The following is a 22584-nucleotide window of genomic DNA, read 5'->3' on the forward strand; positions in this document are numbered from 1 at the left end:
ACGTCTCTCGGCCACGGGCACTTACCTCCCACCCCTCTCTGCTTCCTTCACAGAAGAGTACCTCAGAGTCCTTAATGTGGGCGTGGCCGAGGTGAAGAAATACTTCCTGGGGCCCTTGGCCCCCTCCTGCAAGATGGTGCAGATGATGAGGCAGTTTCTGTACCAGGCCTTGCCTGAGGACTCCTACAAGGCTGCCACTGGGAAGCTCCACGTCTGCCTCACCCGGCTCACGGATGGAGAGAGCGTTGTGGTCTCAGAGTATAGGTCTAAAGAAGAACTCATCGAGGCAAGGGGGCGGGACTGGGAAGGGGCGGGGCCCAGAGTGCGGTGGGGATGGTGAAGTTGGAGGGCTAGCTGCTCCTGCTTCTCTTAACTGGTCCCTGGAAGGGTCTACCTGCCCAGCTCCCTTCCTTATATTTTCTGCTTTCCTAGACCTTCCCTTCATTCACCCTCCTGGCATCTCTGTGTCAGGCACCCTGTTAGAGGGGATGGACTGAAAGAAGTCCAAGACAAATCCTACTTGGTCACCATCCTCAAGACTTCAGCACCCAGCATCCCCAGGGGCTCCGCCCCTCCTTTTGCCTCAGCCCTGCCCTCGTGCTAATCCTGGAACTTCTCAGAGGCCACGTGTTACCTGCCGCGGTCCCATGTCTGCTTTAGGGCCTCTCAGTTTGAATTACTCCCCAACTTGTGGGTACAGCCCTCCCCTCTACGGCCCTCTTCCAATGGTCCTTGCAAAAGGATTGAATTATCACTAAACGGGTTATCACTTAGGAAAGTCCCCTCTAACAGTGTATTGTGCTAACCTCATGAATATAAATTATAACTATGAATTACTGTTGCTGGAGAGTGCTGTGGATATACTCAATTTTCTTTCATGATGAAGGAGTTAAGCTGCATGAGCCTCTGTCCTATATTTTTATTTCCCTTCCCTCCCCTGAATACAAGGCCTTTGCCACCCATCCTCACACCCCCACATCGGTCTGGCCATGGCCCTGGGGGTGGAGGATGAGCGGGCAAGGGGCCTGGGTTCTTCCTGCACCCACCTCATGTCCGCCTGGGCTTGTTAGCACCAGCTCTTCCAGACTTTTCTCTCTACCCTTATTCCACCACCTTACACTTCTACCCACTTCACCCAGAACAAACCACACAGCAAGCGGGTCCTCGTGCCTTTGTGCCTGCTGCGCCCTCAGCCTGGGACGCCCTTCTCTCCTTCTCATTCCCCTTCACCTGCTTGAAAAGACTCCAGCCGGGGAACTTTCCTTCATCGTCTGCCTGCCCCACACCCCCCTCGGCTGGGTGCTCCTCCTTTGGGGCCACAGTGCTCACGCTCCCCTCCATCGCAGCACCTGTCACCCCGACTTGCTTACTCCCCCTCTTTCAGCATTCCTGGGTGTGGGCACCTCACCCTCTTTGATGCCAGGGCCGAGCCAGGTATATGTCGATTACATCGATGCTTACTGAATCTGATTGGATTTATGGAAATTTAGCACTAGGAGAGACCCTGGAGATCATTGAGGTCACCCTCTCCCTTTCAAACTGGGAAATCAGGCCCAGGCTGACCAAGTTGGTTACCAAGGACCCAGCTAGTCAGGGCCAGGACAAGGACTGAACTTGGGAGGAAGGCAGTGCCTCTGCCTTGGGTTTAAGGAAGGCCATACTGGTGGGCCCCAGAGGCCTGATGGCCCCAGGCATCTCAGCTGTGTTCTCCCCGCACAGGCCCTGTACTGCAGCTGCTTTGTGCCTGTGTACTGTGGTCTCATCCCCCCGACGTACCGTGGCGTGGTGAGTGCTTCGGCGTGGGAGGGGGGTGAGCCAGGATCCAGGGGTGCCTCAGGGCCCTTGTGACCCACATCTAGGGGAGCAGAAGGGTGGTCTCAGAATTCGGTGGGAAGATCAAGAGTTAGAAAGGCTCCTATGTTTTTGTATTCAGAATTCCCAGCATAGATGGGTTTCTGGGGCTTTAAGGTGAACTTTCCCAACTAGGTTGGGCTTCTCACTGGACACACCAATTGTTTACTGAACCTGGCAAATCAAGATGCCGCAGGCTTTCCAGATTTTCTCAGACTCAGCAGAGAATATTAAATACAGATCCTGCCCTGGCTAGTGTGCCTCAGTGGTTGGAGAGTCCCATAACCAAAAGATTGTGGGTTCGATTCCTGGTTAGGGCACATACCTAGGTTGCAGGTTCATCCCCAGCCCGGGTGCGGGCCTATGCAACCCCTGGTCCAGATGCGTAGGATCCCCAGTCTGGGTGTGTACGAAGGCAACTAGTTGATGCTTCTCTCCCATTAATGTTTCTCTTTCTCCTTTCCTCTCTCCCTTCCTCTCTCTCTCTAAAAAAGCAAATGAAAATGTCCTTGAGTGAAGATTAAAAATTTTGTTTAAATAAAAAAGACCCTACAACGTTGGGTTCTGAAACCTTGAATGATGGAGACCTTCCAGGTCATCTAAGCTAGTGCCTCGGAAACTTTAATGTGCCCATGAATCACCCAGGAATCTTGTAAAATAATGCAAATTCTGACCCAGTCAGTCTGGAGCAGGGCCTGAGACTCCGCACCTCTGACAAACTTCTGCTGGTATCGATGCTGCTGGTCCCCTGCTGGTCCCCAGGTCATGGTCTGAGCCAGAGGATCTAGCCCATGCCCCTTCCTCATTTTATATGTAGAGAAAATGAAATTCCAGAGATTAAGAATCAGCTAGCAGATGGAGTCCAGCCTGCACGTCAGCCATGTACTTCTCAGTTACCCCAGAGAGTTAGAGCCTCAGTATTTGTGGTCCTTTGTTCATAGCTGAGGAAATAGAAGCCCCAGAGGAGAAGGGACTGGAGGGTGGACACATGGTAGCCGGTCAGGGGTGCCCTGTAGAGTGTCAAAGGTACCTGACCTCAACAGGGAGAGGCAGTTTGGATCTGTAGCAGTCTGGAGAGGGACCATTTCCTAACCTGCTCAGACCCACCATGCGTTTCCTTCTCAAAAGGCCATCGCGACAAATTCTATTCCCTAAGCCTTCCCTCAGCAGTTGAGTGACCCCAGGAGGGGTAGCCTGAGATGAGTGGCTGTGACAGGGAGCATCCGCTCCTGCTTTATCCAGTGTATGGATGCTTCTTCCCCAGAGAAACCTGGGAACTCTGTCTCAGCAGCAATAAGATGGCTGAGGGTCCCCGGGCAGGAAGAGAGCAGGCCTGGAGTTCAGAGGCCACCATGGACTTACCAAGTGACCTTGGGCACACCACTCACCCACCCCCACCTTGGTCTTGGGGCTTGTCCTGAGGGACCCATTTCCCTGGTGTATCCCGCTCTGACCCCACACGAGCATTTCTCCCTCTGCCCCCTGCAGCGGTACATCGACGGGGGCTTCACAGGCATGCAGCCCTGCTCCTTCTGGACTGACTCCATCACCATCTCCACCTTCAGCGGGCAGCAGGACATCTGTCCCCGGGACTGCCCCGCCATCTTCCATGACTTCCGCATGTTCAACTGCTCCTTCCAGTTCTCCCTGGAGAACATCGCCAGGATGACCCATGCCCTGTTCCCTCCAGACCTGACGGTGAGAGAGAGGGACATGGAGGGGTAGGGGATGGGGATGGGGGCAGGGGCTGGGGTGCAATGGGGGAGCCCATGGGGCCCACTCAGTTTCCTCTGTGTCTCCTCCCTTCAAACTATCCCTTAAACTTCCTTCTAGACCCGTGTCCTGGCCTTTTCACTAATGAGCTGTGGGACCTTAGCAAATCCCCTGATGGCCCCCATTCCCAATGTTCTCCCCTGTAAAACAAGGTGATGTCAGAATCGCTGATGAGAATGTTACCTGAACGCTGATGTGCACTGTCGGGTCAGCAAACTGTGGCCCATGGGCCAAATCCAGCCTATGGCTCTTTTTTGTACACCCTGTAAGCTAAGAATGGGCTTTTCATTTCTAAAGGGCTGTAACAAAGGGAGAAGAAGAAATGACAGAGACTGTATGTGGTCTGCAAAGCCCCAAATATTTACTACCTGGCCGTTTAAGGAAAAGGCTTTGTGGGTACTCTTGCATGATCCTTCAACATCCTCTGCGATAGATACTATTATTATCCCCATTTTACAGATGAAGATACTCAGACTGTGAGAGGTTACATCCACACAGCCACACAGCCAGTGGCAGCGCTGGGATTTGAACCCAGTCTCCACACTTTGCTCTTCATATGGTCCAAATGCACCTTCTCTGCTTCTGCTATCAACATCTCAGCATCTCCCACCCTGGGAAGCTGATGGTTGCCTGTGAATGGCTTGACACATTAACATAGCATCACTATGGACCCATGACAAGGAACTGCTCCCAGTCCTTAGCAGAGAATCAAGGATGGGACACTAGATGGGTACATTTTGAAGATCCCATCAAATAAAGCCTAAGACCAATGAAAGCAGCTGCTCTGGGTGAGGGGACCGTGGCTGTCGCTGTTGCTGCAGCCTGGGTTTTTTCCTGGTGTGCCCATCTTGCAGGTCCTGCACAATTACTACTACCGAGGGTACGAAGATGCCGTGTTGTACTTGAGGAGGCTGAGTAAGTACCACGTGGACTCCGGAGGAGGGAGGCTTGGAGGGTGAGTAAAGACAGGAGGTAGGAGGGCTCAGGAAAGGAACCCCCAAATTTGTGGCCTAAAGGTGACCTTCACCCCAGAAGGCCAGAAACGGGTGCAGGGACCCGACAGCCTGCCTTGTCCAGGACAGGCCACTGCAGCCAGAAATTAGGAGCTCTGTGCAAAAGGGGCTTTTAGATTAACTGATGGGACAGTGTCTAGGGCTTTGTACAAATTTATTTCTGGATTTAAAAACTGTCTTTAGGAAATACATAGCTCATATCTTCTATTTTCATGTCATTCCATTCTCTTCCATTTTTATTCTCTTTCCAATAAAACCGTATTATTAATGTAGAAATAGATGTGACTAATTTATATTTACCTAAGACTTTGAATGACATATTGATCAACAAATGAGAGAGAAGAGCCCTTGCCCTATGTTGGTTTGGAAATAGTAAACAGTAATGGAAAAAATTACAATAAAAATAAACTACTAAATAAAGAGAGGGAAAGAAATCATGGTCCCCACACCTGTGCATCATCGGGTAGAAGGAAGATTCTAATGACATGTATCACACACTCTAGCAGGATGAAGGCCACGGCAGACATCTCTGTTAAAAGGAAAGAAGAAAAGCTTTTCCATATTTAGAACATATTCCATAGAACATATTTAAAAAAAGAAAAAGGGTTGCTGAATCAAAGGTCATTTACCGATGTTCTAGCATGTTTTTTCCATGTTGTCATATGGTCTTTATAATTGTTTTTTGGGGAAGTTGTATAATATTCTATCACAGTTGTACATAAAACTTTGATCATTCTTTTGTGTTTCCAAGTGTTCAATAAGCAATGCTGTGGTGTACATTTGGTGTATATGGTTTTTAAAAATATTTGGGGAGTGAGATTAAGGGGTTGAATGAGGCTTTTTCCTAAGGTATATTCACTTTTTTCTTTCAAAACTGCTTCCTGCTTCCCCAAGCTCCCCTGCCCTGACCCTTTACCTTCCCCTGGGCCTTTTCTTCCAACAAGGCGGGAGGTTGGGGAGCCCGAGAGCAGGATGGAGAGAATGCGGGCTCCAGAGGCAAATGGCCTGGGCCAGGGTGCCCGTGCCACAAGCTGTGTGTGCTCAGCGGAATCACACTCCACTGACCCCACTGACCCCACTGAGCCTTGGTTTCCTAACCTGTAAGAGTTTAGATGCTCGTCCCTGACATCTACCAACTGTGTGACCTAGAGCAGGCAGTTAATCTCCTGGGGCTTCCGTTCTCTCATCTGATCATGGAACCTACCTCAGAGGTCACTGGGAAGGTTAAAGGCGTGAAGCCACCTGTGGCCCTTAGCACGATGCTCAGACAACAGGTAGTTCTCACTGAGGACATCAGAGCTCTACGTCCTTGCCATGGCCAATCCAGTCCACTGCCCCCTGTGCCCTTGGAGACAGGCCCCTCCTCCACCTCTCTGCAGGACAGGCTCCTTCTAACCCTGACCCTCTTCTGACAACTGTGCCGTCCTCCACATTTACACAGGTGACATTAAAGCTGTGAAAAGTGAGTCCCAGGTATCCAAGAGGTGAACGACTTGAGGGGTGTCATGGGGATAGAGATAGGGCCTCAGGAATGGGAGGGGCTGGCTGGGGCCAAGGGTCCTTTTGCCACCAGTTAGGGAGCCCCTCCTCACTTTCCTCAGTGGTGGTGTAGGCTAGGGACCCAGGGTTTGGGAAAATCCCCTGATTTGGGGCTCAGGTCTTGGAGCAGACACCAATTTCCTGCCCCAGGAGACCCCGCTACACCCCAGGTTACAGCCTGGCTCCTGGCTGCTCCATACCAGTCTCTCCTTAGAATTTTCCTTTTGCTTCCTCTCAGGGCGAGCCCTGGGGAGAGTCACAAAGTGGATGATAAAGCATCTCTAGTCCCCCCTATTTCTCAGCGCGCCTTCTGCCACCCTCCCACCTCTGGGAGGAACCCAACGCCACCCTGCCCTGTCTTCCGCCTTTTGCCGGCACGGGCATTTTCACAGGCAGGAATGGTGGCCCCAGACCCAAGGATGAAGCTCGAATAGCAGCATTTCAGGCACCCGCTCTTGACTTGGGGCAGTATAAGGAGGCTGGCGGAATTTCCCAATGGCCCTGGAACCACGCCACATAGGAACAGACACAGCTCATAAGGAGGACTAGCTAGTTTTGCTTCCTCTTCCAGTTTGCCAGGGTGTGTGTGACTTTCTAAGGCAGGTTTCAGCACCAGCTAGAGCCTCTTGGGTTCGGTTGGGCTGGATTTGTCTCCCATCACCAGGCGCGAGCAGGAGGTACCGATACAGCCTGAATAAGTTCGGTTTTAATCTCTACTTGCCATCTGGCAACAGAAAAGGAGAGTCACTCCAGCCTCCCTCCCAACTTCTTTCTGGAGGGGCGTGGTCAGCTCTGGCAGGAAGCCACACCCACAGGTGTCACCCTCAACTCAACTCTCACCCTGGCCTCTCTTCCTCCTCCCTCCTAAGGACTCACTTCCGTTCAATTATTCCTGCTGCTGGGCAAGTCTCCCTCTCCACTCTAGGCCTCCTTGGCAGCAGCCTCCTGCCAAAGGAAAGGGCACGCCTCTTGGTGTGCTTAAAAACCCTCATTGCCCACACAGACGTGTGCATGTGGGCGCTGAGTGAGCTTGGACTCAGATGATGCCGTGTTTAAAAATAGCCATTTGGCATCCAGGTATCTCCAGCCAAACCTCCCTACCTTCGTTCTTCCCTCCTTCCCTTCCTTCCTGCCTTCCCGCCATTCTTCCTTTTCTCTCTCTCCCTTTCTTCCTCTCACAAATTGATGTTTTCACACACCTGTGAAACAGCAGCACAAGCAGGGTAGTGAACAGTCCATCCAGCCCGAAGTGTCCTCAGGCCCCGCAGGGATTCTCCCACCTTCCCTCACCGGCTCCCAATCCCCACGTAACCCCTGATCTACTTTCTGTCACTCTAAGTTAATTGCATTTTCTAGGGTTTTTGATAAATTGAATCTTATTATAATATAAAGTCTTTTTTTCTCTGCATCCTTTTACTCAGCATAATTATTCTAAGATTCATCCACGTTATGATAGCATAGTATAACTGGTTCATCCATTTTTACATTCCATTCCATTGTATGAATATACCACCGTTCATTTAGCCACTTACCTGTTAATGGGCATTTAGGTTGCATCTACTTCAGACTATTATGAATAAAGCTGCTATAAACACTCATGTATGTGTTTTTGTATGGACATAATGCTTTTATTTCTCTTGGGTAAATACCTAGTAGTAGAATGATTAGATCATATGATAGATGTGTTGTATATATAAATAAAATTATATATAATTATGTGTAATTATATAATTATATATAATTTGTATATATAAAATTAGGATAAGAGCACATAACATAAAATATACCATCTTAACCACTTTTGCGTGTACAGTTCAGTAGTGTTAAGCTCATTTACACTGCTGTAACTTCCAGAACTTTTCATCTTGCAAAACTGAAACTCCATACCCATTGGCCAACAACTCCCCATTTTTTCCTCCCCCAGCTTCTGGCAACTGCCATTCTACTCCTATTTCTATGAATTTGACTACTGTAGGTACCTCCCATAAGTGAGGCATAGATACAGTATTTGTCTTTTTGTGACTGGTTTATTCACTTGTACTGTTCTCAAGGTTCATCCATGTTGTAGCATGTGACAGCATTTTCTTCATTTTTAAGGCTGAATAATATTCCAACATGTGTATACACCACATTTTCTTTATCCATTTATTCATCAATGGACATATAGTTTTCTTCCACCTCTCGGCTATTGTAGATAATGCTGCAGTGGACATGGGCATGCAAATATCTCTTTGAGATTTGATTTTCAATTTTTTCGTGGTTTTAAGAAAGCACTAAAGTGTTCTCCAAAGTGGTTGAATCATTTTGCATTCTCACCAGCAGTATGTGAAAGCTCCAGTTTCCCCCAATTTTTGCCAACACTTGGTATGGCAGGTGTTTATAATTTTAGCCATTCTAATAGATGCATAGGGGTCTCTTACTATGGCTTGAATTTGCCTTTCCTTAATGACTAATAATGTTGAACATCTTTTCATTTGCTTATTAGTTGTCCAGATGGCTTCTTTGGTGAAGAGTCTGTTCAACTCTTTTGCCTATTTCCCCCTAGACCTTTAATACACTTTATTTTTTTAGAATAGTTTTAGATTTACAGAAAAATATGAAAATAGTACATCCAGATTTCCCTAGTATATGTCCCTAATAAATGTCTCACATTTATTAGATGTTATAGTATAGTACATAGTGTGGTATAGTGTTTATAACTAATGAATCAGTATTGACAAATTATTATTAACTAAATCTATATTTTATTTGGATTTCCTTAGTTTTTACCTAATGTTCTTTTCCTGATCCAGGATCCTATCCAGAATAGCACATTACATTTAGTTGTCCTGTCTCCTTAGGCTCCTCCTCTTTGTGACAGCTTCTCTGACTCTCCTTGTTTTGAATGACTTTGGCAGGTTTTAGTCCCAGACGGATATTTTGGAGAGTGTCTCTCAGTTGGGGTTTGTCTTATGTTTTTTTCCCATGATTATAATGGGGTTATGGGTTTGAGGAAAGAAGACCACAGAGGCCAAGTGCCATTCCCATCACGTGTTATCAAGGGTGCCTACTACCCACGTGACATATCGCTGGTGACACTGACCGTGCTCACCTGGCTGCAGTGGTGTTTGTCCAGTGCCCCACTGTACGGTTATTCTTTCTCCTCTTCCCATTCTGTGCTTTCTGGAAGGAAGTCACTATGTGTAGCTCACACTGACAAGGCAAGGAATTATGCTTCATTTCCTTAAGGTCAGGATGTCTACATAAATTATTTGGACTTCTGCATGAAGATTTATCTCTTCTCCCCCATTACGTACTCAATCATTTGTTTATATATGTATGAACTCAAGTATACTTACTTTTTACTTTGGGTTATTATTCAACTCTATTTTTTACTCAAATTGATCCAGCTTTGGCCATTGGGAGCTATTTCAGTTGGCGTTTTGCTTATTAAAACAAAAAGCAGAATTGTTTGTTTCCTTATTTAAGAGCTTTTATGTTTTCTAGAGAAATGCCCTTTGTCAGGAATATTATTTGTAAATATTTTCTCATAGTCTATGATTTCTCCTACCAGCAACTTTTACATCTACCCATCTTGCTTATCTTAGAAGCCTTGCCCTGGGTCCCTCTTCCTCCTGTCTCCTGACTCAGCCCTGGCCCCTCCCTCTTCTCACTCTGCCTTGCCTCCCTAGGCAGTCTCCTCCACAGCCTCCATCGCAGCTCTGGCTCCACCCGGGGGTTGGGGTTTCTAATATATGTATCTCTAACCCTCATCTCTTCTCTGAGGTCCAAACACATACACAACTGCCCACCTGTCATCTCTCCTTGGGCACCTCCAAGGTCCCCTAAACTCAACATGTCCCCTAACATGTGACCTGTTTCTCCCCGCTCCCCTCCCCATCCCTCCCATGGTCATATTCTCAGCAGGTGGCACCAGTATCCATCAATTGTGCCAGCCACCTACGTCCCCTTATCCCCGAATCAACCCATTTCCAAGTCTCATTCATTTACCTCCTAAATAGAATCTCCCACTATTTTCTACCTTCTTCCAGGTACAAATCCCAAACACCTCTCCACAGCACCCTGACAGGTTTCCCTGGGTCCCCTATAGCCTTGTCAGTGAGTCCCCACACAGCAGCTACAGTGAGCTTGTCAAAGCCAGAGTCAGGCCAGCACCTCTCTGCCTAGAAGTCTCCATGGTCCCCATGAAAACCAAGGGTCCTCCAGTGCTGCCTACCAATTCCTACTGGGCCTGTGATCTGGCCCCTGGGCCTCCTCAGCCCTGTTTCCCACCACAGTGCCCCACCCCGGCTCCAGCCACTCTACCTCTCAGGCCCTCAACGTCCCGGTGCTCCTTCGAGCCTGTGGCCTTGGTGCGTGCTGTTCCCTCCATCTGAACTGCTCCTCCCATCCCAAGCTGACGATTCCCTGGACCACTCGCCCCTCGGTTCTCAGCTTAAATCTCCCTCCCTCAGGGAAGCCTCCCGGTTAAGTTCTCCCTGTCTCCCTCTCTCCTAGTTCTGCATTCCTCCCTTGCCTAACACTTGTCTTGATTAAAACTTGAGATTACTTGAGTGGTCAGTGCTTGCACCAGCACTGGACTGTAAGCTGCAGGACGCCAGGACCAATCATACCTGTTTTTGTCTCCTTCACCTCCTCGGTGCCTGGTGTAATATCTGGCACATATAGATGCTCAATAAATATTCACTGAATAAGTGAATTAATCCACAAACACTCAATGTGAATTCAAGAATGTAAAGAAAGGCCATTGATGAGAACTAACCTTGTTTATAACAATAATTTGGAAAAAAATAATTTTTTGCAAATATCATGTTTATGTCAGAGGTTAGTAATGCCACCTGTGACCCTAGGCTCTTGTTTTTTCTAGATGCAGCTTACCTTAATTCTCCCTCCAAGAGAGTGATTTTCCCCCGGGTGGAAGTGTACTGCCAGATAGAACTCGCCCTTGGCAATGACTGCCCTGAACACAGTAAGCCAAGCGGCCAAACCGAGCAGGCCAGTCTGGAAGAACCCATACGACTTCACACACAACGGGCTCCCACAGGGGAAGGAAGCAGTGGCCATGGTCCACCTGCGTCCCAACCTGAACAGACACCTGAATCCACGCATGAGTGGCCTGTGGAATCGCCCATTTCACCACCTGTCTCTTCATTTGAGCAGTCACCTGCACTGCCACTGGCCTCTTCATCATCACATTCTCCAACTGACTTGCCGCCTGTATCGCTCCCAGCTGCGTCCTCACCACCCAGCTCAATACCTGGTCTATCACCTGTGTCACCACAGCAGCAGCTACGACCGACTGGATCACCACCCAGATCCCCACCCTCCTCATCATCTATGTCATTCAGGCCACGTCTGGCACCTTCAGCAGTGGGGACACCTCAAACGTTGTCCCCATGTTCTTCAGCATCACCTGCACAGCCACCTGTGGAGGAGCTGGTCTCAGAACAGCCCCAAGGTATGACCCCCTGGCTTCTCATGGCATCCTCACGTCTGAAACCCCTTGGAAGCATATGACAATATGGTGGCTGGTAACCATTGCTTTAGAGGGCTGCACTGGTGAAGTTAGTGGTTAGCGGCAGAGGCTCTACCCGGAAGGAAGACAGGCAACCACAAGGGGGCAGTGCACTTGACATTTGTTCATTTCTTTAGCCCGTGATTCTCAAAGTATGGCTTCCAACCAGCAGCAATGTATCACCTGAGAACTCAGTAGAAATGAGAATTTTTAGGCCCTACCACAGACCTACTAAATTACAGACTCTGGTCGGGTGGAGGGTACCCAGCTGTCTTTTTTACAAGCCCTCCAGGTGATTCTTTTGCCCGCTTTAGTTTGAGAACTGCTGTCCCGGTAAACCTTCGTTGTGAAAGCCACTGTGCAGGGACAGTGCTACTCAAAGCGTGGTCGTGGAGCACTGCCAGGCCCCTGACTGTCTGCTACTAGTTCACAGTGAAGTGAGTGCAGGGGTTGAGAGCGAGCAGTTAGAGGTGTTTACAGCAATAAGATATTGCCATGGTGTCAAAGAATTTTCCTAATTCATTTGGTTGTATTTCTCAAAAGTACTACTTTATTATGAATTGCAAATAAGATTTTTTGAAAACAGGTTCTTTGCTGCAGATGGTTGGAGAAGCCCCATTCTAGGGGCTGCAAAGGTGAATAGTTCTCAGTTCCTCACCCTCTGGAAATCTCCCCTCTGCAGAGGGAATGACATGAATACCAACCTCAAAAATACAAGATAAATTATTAAGTTCTGTATAAACAACAAAAACATGTTGGGGGTATTCATGGAAAATGAGACCATGTCTCTCTGGGGGAATAAGGAAGGCCTCTTGCAGGTGACAGGTGAGTTGAAATGGGCAGGATATTGACCACCATGGTCTGTGGGATGGGATTGGATGGACTAAAAAGAGCACTTCAGATTTTGTTTATTCTAGAAGCTCAGGTACAAAGAAGGAAAGTGCAAGGTACATTCAGAGTGAAGAGGATACCTGTTTGGCCACCGTGGATGGTCAGGGTGGGGCAAAGGGGGAGGGAATGAAACCAAGTAATAGAGCCCTTACAGTCCATCAGCAAATTTCCACCGGTCAGCAAGCTTTCCTTCTTGTCAGATCTACCCCAAGTCACAGGTGACCCTTTCTCTGGAATAAGTTTACTTTATTTCATTTCATCACAATGAGACAAAAACATAAGGGCGTTAAGGGTCAGAAAATTGGTCAAAGTGTTTCACGTGCTCTCTTATTTCCTGTTAAATAAAATGCACTTATTTCATGTTATCACACCCGTGCCGCAAGGTAGCCACCTGCAGGGGCCCGAGCAACCCTGGGTCCTGGGCTGGCATTCCTCCCTCACACCAGAGAGCCCAAGTAGGGGCAATTTTATCTCCAGGGGACATTTGGCAATATCTGGAGGCCAGAGATGCTGCTAAACATCCTACAATGCACAGGACAGACCCCACAACAAAGAGTTGTCTGGCCCTTAATGGCAGTAGTGCTGAGGGTGAGAAACCCTGTTAGAGCCTCCAGCTGAGCCTCTACCGACATCCTAAGGCAGCCATGGGAGTTGGGCAGAGAGGGTTAGTGTTACCAGTCACACAGCCATGGCCCTGTTATTGGGGGCGGGGTGCTGCAAAAGGCCCTAGGAAAATCTGTCAACAAAGGAACTGCAAACAGACTTGAGATATCCACCAGGCCTCCCAATGAAAGGACTTCAGGTAGGAATCCATATTATTTTAATTTACATGTATTACACTATTATGTAGTAATTCCCACATATTATATAGCCCCATATTCTGAAAACATGCAAAGAGCTTAGTTAAGAACAATGGTCATAAAACTATTAATATTTTCTATTCCAACATCACAACAAAAAAAAGAAAAATGCATTACCTAAAGCAGGCGATAGAAAGGTCAGGCCCTTGTGGGGGTTTTCCTGAAAGAGTTCCCTAACGCGGCTGCTTTTGTAAGGGGGTCTTTGATAATGTTGAATGAAGGGTCAGCATGAGGCCTCCACGGAGACCGCTGCATTGTTGTCAAATCCAACAATGTGATCTTGGTCCTAAACATGAGAATTTGAGAATGAGACGGTTCTTTGCTCTTTCCGAACATTTTTGCTTACTTCCTATTGTTCTATCAAAAGTGACTAAGTACTCCTGCTCCACGTCATCTCACTCCTGTCTCCTATATTTTTACTTTTGGATGTAGATCCTCTTGCCTCTTTGAGTCCCCAAAGCAAGGGGCCTCTGGTGAATGTAAAGGAATTTACCAGCAAGCCGGATGCCATGTAAGTCTCTCCTTCCCTGAGAATTCATTCTTTCCTTTGATGGGGGCGGAGGGGAGCAGCTAAGGCCCCCCTCTGGTCAGCTGCCCTGGGAACACTGGGATCCTTTTCCAGTTTGTGTGATTACAGACTACCGTCCCTCTTCTGTCTTCTTCAGTGGGGACAGCGTGTGAGAAATGGGCCTACTCATGCTGACAACGTCATTCTCTTTAGCTTCCTGCTGCGCACACTGGTGGATGCACCTTCTCTGAGTGCTGTGGGACACTCTGGTGACATCTCAGTTCAGGAGGGCAAGCAGGCTGCTACATCCTGGCCTTAGGTGGTCACTGCCTGCTATGAACTGAGGGCCTCCCTTAATCCAAAAGATTTTTTTATTGGCACGATAAGGAGACTAATATTCCTGTGTTGTAGATTGTCCCCAGAAAAATCATTCTTGTAATGCACATCAATTGTCTGGGTTGTGTAATGTGCTCCATGATTATCTTTGCAGTCATTAGGAGCGAGTCTGAGCAGCTCTGTATTTTTGAGTTCCCAGGCTCCCTTACTGGCTGGATACTGGTTGGGTTAGTCAGTGGGAAGCCAGCAGGAGATCAGAGGGTGGATCCAGGGCATTTCTGCCCCAAACCTCATCCCTGCCTGCCCGGGGCAGCTCTGGCAGTGGCTGGGTTCTCTGTGGCCACAGCTGGAGAAATGGGGGGAGCAGGGCCTACCACTTGTAAGGTTCCCACTCCATATCATGTTATAATAAATACATTAAAATATATCTGATTCTTTCACTCAGTATAATTTTAATTATATAACTTTCTGAAAGAGTTTGCATATATTTAATAATTTTGTGCTTGGGCATAATTTATGCTTTTTGTTCCCATGATTTAAACGTTATTGCATTGACAAATAATTATATAAAAGTTTGAATTTCTATTGACTAGTTGGCATGATGTTACTCAGATAACTATTCACTGATTATGAAATAAAGGTCACTGGGGACTCTGATGCTCCCAGGACTGAGAACCATAGCACCGGTGTGTCTTATACCTTCTGAGCTGGAGCAGGGCCCTCAGGGTCAAGGACACAGGACGGATCATTAACAAACTACTTACTACCTGTCTTTGCCCAGGGTGAGCCCGGCTGCAGGCTCCAACTGGGCGAGCGAGGTGTTCAAGAAGAACAAACCAAAGGCAAGCGGCACCAGGAAAGGCTTCCCAAGACGACCACGATCCAAAAAACCAGGCAGCAAAGTGCAGTGAGTATGACTAATGTCTCTTAAATTCCACAGGGAGGAGCAGCTTTGGGAATGGTCTGCAGGAAAATTACAAGGGGTTAGGAGCTGGGCTTTGGGATAGGATACACCCAACATGAAATCTGCGACCTGCCAGGGTCTCAGTCAGCATGCCTAGGTTACATGGCCTCTCTGAGCCTCTGTTTCCTGATCTGTCAAATAGAGATAATACCATCTCAAAAAGCTGTTGTGAGCATTTAGTGAAGTCAACTACATACATTGCTTCGCAGAGAGCAAGTTGAGTAACAGCACTCAATAATTAGTAGATACCACAGTTATATAACTCCCAGAGGTTGACTAGCTTCCTCTCAGTTTCTGAAGAGAACTGTACTAGAAAGCTAAACTAGAGAAGTTGGAGCCCACGTGACCCTCAATATGTAGAGCTCTTAACTGTTCCCACCCTACAACTAAAAGCCCTAATCAATGTAGGCCAGCTTTTTGTGGCTTTTTGACTATATCACATTGTCATTGATTTAATCAGTCAACATTTATTGCCTATTAAGTACCAAGCACTCTTCTGGGCTCTGGGGAAATCAAAGGTTAATTAAACCTGATTCCCAGCTTTCAAGAGTTTATCTTGAACTTTGAACTTCAGACTAAAGATAAGAATAAAACCTACTAATTTGATGAACTATGAGCCCCATATAAATCAAGCATAATTTTATTACTTTTTTTAATTGAACTATAACATTGTTGAAGGCATATGCCTACATACATACATACTCACAAATTCAAAATGCCAGCCTCAAACACAAACCAAGCCAGGTGTCATCTAGAATTATTTGCGTAGATTATCAAAGTGTTCTCTGAAAGGAACAGATCCACATTGCTATTTAATTTGTTTCAAGACTTTATTGTTCAGAAAAAATCCTTAAATCCTTCTAAAGGACATCGTTTCAGGTTGCTCCTGTCCTGGGTGGGGTTCCCTGGGTAGGCAGAGGGACGTGTTGGGTAGGCAAGGTCAGAGGCTCACCTGGGGCAGGTACGTACTTTGCGGGTAGGGGAAGCAGTATGGTGGGGAGGACATTCTCAGAGCCACCACAGGAAGTAGAGAAGACCCACAGGCACTTTCTGGATTAAAGGATGGGCAGGGAGAATGCAGGACCCAGGAGGAAGTTGGGGGTCCCTAGTGGTCACTGTGTCCATGTGGCCTGGGATTATTCTCACTCTGTTCTGTGGTGTCCATCTCCAAGACTTCCTTGACTTTTAAGTGTCCATATCTCTGTCCCTCGGTCATGAGAATGCAGGCTGGTCTACAGTGGGTGTGGGGAAACCTCCTTGGCTGGGAGTGCCATCTGGGAGCCAGGTCCCCACTCGGGTCCCCTGATTCCTGGGCCAGGCCTCTTCCCACACATCAGAGCAGTGGTAACTATGCAGTTCAACCAGAGCCACCATGGTCAACAGACTTCTAGGAATCAAGGTGCTTTATAAAAAGCAGACTTTGGTAAAAAACAAATAAAACAACATTCATAAGCTGTGAGAGACACTGTTGTCAGTGGGTCATACATGCTGTGTACAGTGCTCCTTTATAGAACAGATTGTGAAGCTGCCTGGGCAATTCCCTGATGATGATCTTAAGCAATTCCATACAGATTCACTGCTCTGCATGTCAAAGACCAGGGTAGGGAGCAGAAAAAAGAAGCTCAAAAATGTTAGGCATAGAGAAGGAGGAGTGATTGCTCATTTCCTCCCAAACTACAATCATGGGGACCTTGTCACACCCATGGGCTAGTGCTATGTAAACTCCTGGTTCACAGCCGATATCCCTCCCAGCAAAGAAGAGAGTGACTAGAATGAAAGCTACAGTGTAGGTGTTCCATACATTAATGTGTGTGTGAGTTTGCATGTGCATGTGCACACACTTTAAATGAGATGTTAAAATTTATACTCTGATGCAGGTTGTATTAGTCAGCTATTGCTGCTATGATAATGCTACATAACAAACAACCTCCCTGCACCCCAGATCTCAGTGTATTACAAAACAAACATTTACTTTTCTCTTCCTGGGTCTATGAGTTGCATGGAATAGCTCTACTTAGGTTACAGGCTGGGGTCAAGTCTGCTTATTGCCCTTTCATTCCAGGACCAGCAGTTATACCAGAACTGCCCTTCTTCAGAGCATGGCTAGACACATGTATCAGCACAGTGCTCCTCTGCCAGCCTGTCTGTCCTCCAGTAGAGTTCAGTGGTTCATCTCACTCAGGTTGTATAACTGGCCTCAAAGTGGGAAGAGGAGAAATTGAGAGACTGCCTGCAGGCTACAACTGGAAATGGAGGAGGTCCATCTTGCTGATTGTTACTCAGATCCTCCTAATTGTCAGACTTTCTAAATTTCCACCACTTTAGAGCCTCTCCTTTGAGTTACTGTAGAATTTCTTCTTATTCAAATGTGAATGTAATAATAACAGCTAAAATTTATGTAGTAGTTATTATGTCCTAAGCACTGTGGCACAGAGAAGTTAAGTAGCATGCTCAAAGTCACACAGTTGGTAGGCGGCAGAGCTAGGATCCAAACCCAGGGGTCCATCACCAGCGTCTGGATTTTGACCACAAAGTGATACAATGACCCAAAGTAGCCGCCCAGAGCTGGAGTGAGAGACAGAAGTCACAGGGCCTAGTCTTTGTTTCTCCATTTGGGCAGCGAGAGGCCTGGGGTTGCACTGGGACACCTGGCAGGTAGGCCAGGCTGCCAAGCTAAGGAGGTTGGACTTTACCTATGGTGCTGGGCAGTCATCACAGCGTTTAAACAACAGAGCGACACAGTCAGATTGGAAAATTATCCAGTAAAATGCAAATTTACACGCCAGCATTTCTCCAAGGTGGGTTCAGCAGTGTCTTCCTGCAGTTTCCCAGAGAGGGCAAGTGACCTTCCCAGGGTCACAAAGCAGGTAAGGGATGGTTTGGAATTCAGGTCTTCCCGTCCCCAGGTTTTGTCTGCTTTCTTCTCACTTGTGCTTCCTCGGCTTCTCACATCCTGGCCTGCTCCCTGCCCACTTGACTTTTCTGTGCGCTCCACTTCCAAGACTGTTTGGGTCACCTCCAGGCCTCATCCCAGTGGGATCCAGGAATGCAGCTGCCCTGAGGTGTAGAACACCCCGGGGTGTCCCTAGAGGCCAAACACCACCTGCATTGTCCCTAGTTGCTGGGGTGACCTCTGAGCACCGTCAATCCAGTGTCCCTTCCACCCCCACCTGTCTCTTCCTGGTCACAGTGAAGGCCAACACTAGCCCTTGTAATTAATGTCTTGTGCCCTAAGAAAACAGCACTCCTTCCTTGAGAACTTGACTGCCAGCTGCTGGAAGATTGTTATAATACACTGATTTTGTTAAAACAGTTGACTGCTAACAGCTAGAAATCTGTGTAAATTATGTACAAAGCTACAAAGGTGTGTAAATAACATATAGAAAGTAGTACAAATAACATATGACATAAGTATGTCTGCAAAGTGCCTACCGCTTGTGTTGGCGGTGTACCCTTGCACAACTGCACTCAGCACCCTGGGGCCACTCCACCTCCTCCCCCTTCCTGAAAACTCACATATAAACCAGACTTTTGTAAACCCAGTGATGTTTCAAACACTCTTTTATCAACCCCTGCTGTGCAAATGGGATTCTTTAATTGCAAAAGATCCTTGTATAATAAAGTGGCCCTTCTAACTGCTTTTCTGTATTAAAAGGAGAGTTCAAATTTGGACGCGTCCGGTTGGCTATCGTGCAGACCAGCTACTTGCTCAGATGGCCTGAGGGGCATGAAGCTGGGAGGAATGTTCTCAGTTGGAGACAAGAGGGAGGAAGTCCTAGGTGAGGGACTTAGAAATGATGAATCTGTGTCTTTCCCTAGGACGCTGTGAGCCGAGACAGAAAACTTGGGAAGGAACAGGGGAGAACCTGACGACCTCGAGGCTGAGGCTCCTCCCTCTGTTCTCAGATGCTGACCCCTCACCTCGGCCTTTTGGGGACCAGGGTGACAACCACTGTCAAGCCTGTTGGTGCAGAGGGTCCTGCTTCCCCTAGGCGAGCGACTTCTCGTTTAAACATCCTCTCAGCTTCCATATGGGCCTTCCAACCCTTTCATTACCCTGCTCTGATGAGACATGTAGACAAGGACAGACATCCACACAGACTGGAACTGAAGAGCACACCGCACCGCCCCCTCCTGGCTGGTGGGGCTCTGGACCTTCCTCTCAAGCCCAGCCTGAGTTTGCTTCTTCGAGATGGGCCAGATTAGTCTTAGCCCACAAGATCTGACCCACAGATCAGAACTCTGGAGGTCAGGCAGGGCTGAGCCATGGACAATTTCCTGTGTCAAGAAACCAGGTTCGCCTTTTGTTTTGTTTCTAATTCACACAGCATTCTAAAGGCTCGACATGGAACCACCGGACTCCGCCTCGGCTGCTTGCTGGAATCCCCCAGTGGAGCTGAGCTGGCGTCAGCCTTTCCGAGCTGCCCAGGGACTGTGTGGTGCAGCTGTGTCCAGCTCACGGCCCTGGGCTTCCCCGAATCCTAGAGTAGCAGTAGAGGAAATTGGGAAGTCAAACATCTCTGTCCCTCCTGTCCCCCAGCCCGAATGAAGGCAGACTCAGCTGTTCACACCGAAGTGAAATGTCCCATGATAAAGACACCTTCGGCCTCAGTTTTTCCAGCCTGTCCAGAAAAAAGTGGCCCCTCTGCTCCCAGGGTGTATATAACTTCCAGCCCCAGCCCGGCCCAGTAAGGGAGCCCAGGCTGTCCCCAGGCCTCAGATGCGTTTGCCTAGCAAATCCTGGAATGCAAATCCCAGAGGACTGGGTGGGAGGCAGCCCCGAACTGGGCTGGGGCACCTGGGAGGACACTTGCAAATTTAGCCATGGACGGTGGGAGCTGTTACAGCAAAGGGGCCCCGGTGGAGCCTACTTTTAGCAGGACCATGTCAGGGAACACGAGTCTACACAAGCACCCTTCAGATGCTTCTGCCTGGGAGAACCTGAATGTTCCTTGGAGAGGCCTGAGCAGAATCAAGTCTCAGGCGCCTTTGGACCCCCTGCCTACTCTGATTCTGTGGCCCAGACCAATCAAGGGAAGCACCCTGGCTCTGTGCGGTGGCCCATCCGGCCACAGGCCTCTTCTCCAGGAGTGGTCTTCCCCTTTTCAGGTGGCTGTGAGCCCAGGGGCCTGAGACGCAGGAACCAGGGGAGGGAGGGTATCAGTCTAGCACAACTCAGGAATGCGTATGCCCTGGTGGGCAAGGGAGGCCCGAACATGACATTGACCTGCTGTCTTAGCCTCAATCCTCTATTCAGAGCCCAGCTGTTCTTATGTTAGTTACAAGTATCAGTAAATCCCTTTGTATATTTTCCTTCATTTTGCTTAATGTCCTATTTCCCCATTTTGAGGTAATCAAGAAAATCGTTCTTGCATTAGTTCCAGGGTTACCAGATGAAATACCAGAAGCTTTGTTAAGTTTGAATTTCAGATAAACAATGAATAGTTCTTTAGTATAACTATGTCTCCGGTATTACCATGATTTTTTGTGTATATCTGAAATTCAAATTTAACTGGGCCCCCATATTTTTATTTGCTAAATTTGGCAACCCCTAATTAGTTCCTTTCTCTTTTTTATGCTTTAAAAAAAACACTAATGGATTGTTTTTGTTTTTAAAATATTGTTTATTTATTTAGAGAGGGGGAAGGACGGGAAGAAGAGAGAGAGAGAAACATCAGTGTGAGAGAGGACCATCCATCTCTTGTCGCTCACATGTGCCCTAACAGAAGACCAAACCTACAACCCAGGCATGTGCCCTAATAGGGAATCGAACCAACGACCTATAGGTTCACAGACCAATACTCACCAACTGAGCCACACCAGCCAGGAGTACTGTATTGTTTTTTGAAGCCATAGTCACCATGCTTTGAGACTGGGAGGTCTCACTGGTGCCAAGGCCAAGGCCAGAACACTCTCTGGTGTTCCAAACAAGTATATCTGAACGACAGCTACAGTGCGGCCCTCGCAGTAACCTTGCTGTCACCCTGAACTCAACCAGGTCCTGGCCGACCTCGCTATCTCTGACTCACCCACTTAGCCTCCTGGCTCTTCAGGGTGAGAAATTAGGTTAGTTATGTCCTGGTGTTACTTGTCCGCCTTTTAAGAGCCTTTCAAAGCAGCAAGGTCTGCCATGCAACCCCACGTTCTGGAAAACCTCTGTGGTGTGACTTGAGGGAGGCCCGCCCCCACATGGTGTCCACCGCCCTGTATTCCCATTAACACAAAATTCCCATAACCAGTGAGGTCCATCAGCATCCTGACTGTGTCTTTTACATCAGTCCTGGCACATGGCAAGTGCTCAGTAAATATTGATTGAATAAATGAACTAATGGATTAGGCAATAATGGGGAGCATTAAAACAGGGGTTCTCAGAGCTGGGTCCTGGCCTGTTCTGTCTGTTGCTGATTAAGTGACCTTGAATGAAGCATTGTCCCACTCTAAGCCTTAGCATCCTCATCTGGGAGGCGAGAGTAGTGATACTGCCCCCTGCTGTCCTCAGAGCATTAAGGTGAGCCTTCGAGGCTTGGGGAATGGAAATGCCTTTGAAAAGAAGACAAGCAACCACCCAAAAGGGTCGCCTTCCTCGGGAGCCATTAGAGGAACTCACATGTTATCTGAGAGAGGGCAAAGGAGGCCTTCAGTGCCTTTCAATGGAGAACACATTTTCCAGACCAAAAATCAGGCACTGTGTTCTGTCAATTCTATCTGGTTCTGAGTGACAGAGTTTAGGTACCAGAATTTAGATAAAACAGATGATTTAGGACTGGCCCACATTTTCCTGGACATACAATTAATTGTCACCTTAAGAGTCACGGAGCTGTAGAACGTCAGGTTTGGAAGGCAAGTATCTTGCCTCCAAAGTTGTCAGCCTATGGTGCTTAGCCCAGAGCACCTTTTTTCTTTTACTGCTTCAGCAAGGTGGCTCCCCAAGGATCGGACGCCTGGAAAGCATCCTGAGAGGGCCCCCAGGCAGGGACCAGGAGGCCGGCCCCACAGCCTTTCAGATACGAGACAGGCCTAGATGTGGCCAGTGAGCCCCCATCTTGTCCAATCGTGAATAACCCAGGTGAGGTCTTTGTGCAAGTCAGTTTCTTTCTTTGTTCCGATAACACGGCACAAAAATCAAACGTAGATGCCAGCATTGGGAACTCACGGCAAGTACTCATACAGCTTAAAGAACATCGTTTCAAATAAGAAACTATATGCAGAAGTTTCCTAATCCCCATTTAAAACATTTAATTCCTATCTTTCACATTTTGGCAGTGTTCCCGAACACTGCCTAAAATGAATCCATAAATATTTCGCCTCTTCCCCACTTCTTAGAAGCAATAACA

The 22584-nt window shown here is 47.9% G+C and overlaps 1 protein-coding gene across 2 annotated transcripts in view; it reads left to right on the top strand.

The window, feature by feature from the left end:
* The window catches only part of PNPLA1 (patatin like phospholipase domain containing 1), a 40363-nt gene extending 22045 nt beyond the window's left edge, over positions 1 to 18318 (top strand). Inside the window, exons 2-10 of one of the 2 annotated variants that reach the window (XM_054568720.1) lie at positions 54 to 286; positions 1720 to 1785; positions 3340 to 3549; positions 4479 to 4539; positions 11044 to 11634; positions 13269 to 13293; positions 13894 to 13953; positions 15068 to 15195; positions 18209 to 18318. In XM_054568720.1, the coding sequence (XP_054424695.1) occupies positions 54 to 286; positions 1720 to 1785; positions 3340 to 3549; positions 4479 to 4539; positions 11044 to 11634; positions 13269 to 13293; positions 13894 to 13953; positions 15068 to 15195; positions 18209 to 18318 (1484 nt within the window). Of the gene's footprint in view, positions 1 to 53; positions 287 to 1719; positions 1786 to 3339; positions 3550 to 4478; positions 4540 to 11043; positions 11635 to 13268; positions 13294 to 13893; positions 13954 to 15067; positions 15198 to 18208 lie in introns of those variants that run through there. The other variant, XM_054568721.1, reaches the window with a different exon arrangement.
* The last annotated feature ends 4266 nt before the right edge of the window (positions 18319 to 22584 follow it).

The sequence above is a fragment of the Pteronotus mesoamericanus genome, unplaced genomic scaffold (assembly GCF_021234165.1).
Source record: "Pteronotus mesoamericanus isolate MK-2021 breed Mesoamerican mustached bat unplaced genomic scaffold, CSHL_Meso_final contig_20, whole genome shotgun sequence".
NCBI classification, from domain to species: Eukaryota; Metazoa; Chordata; class Mammalia; order Chiroptera; family Mormoopidae; genus Pteronotus; species Pteronotus mesoamericanus.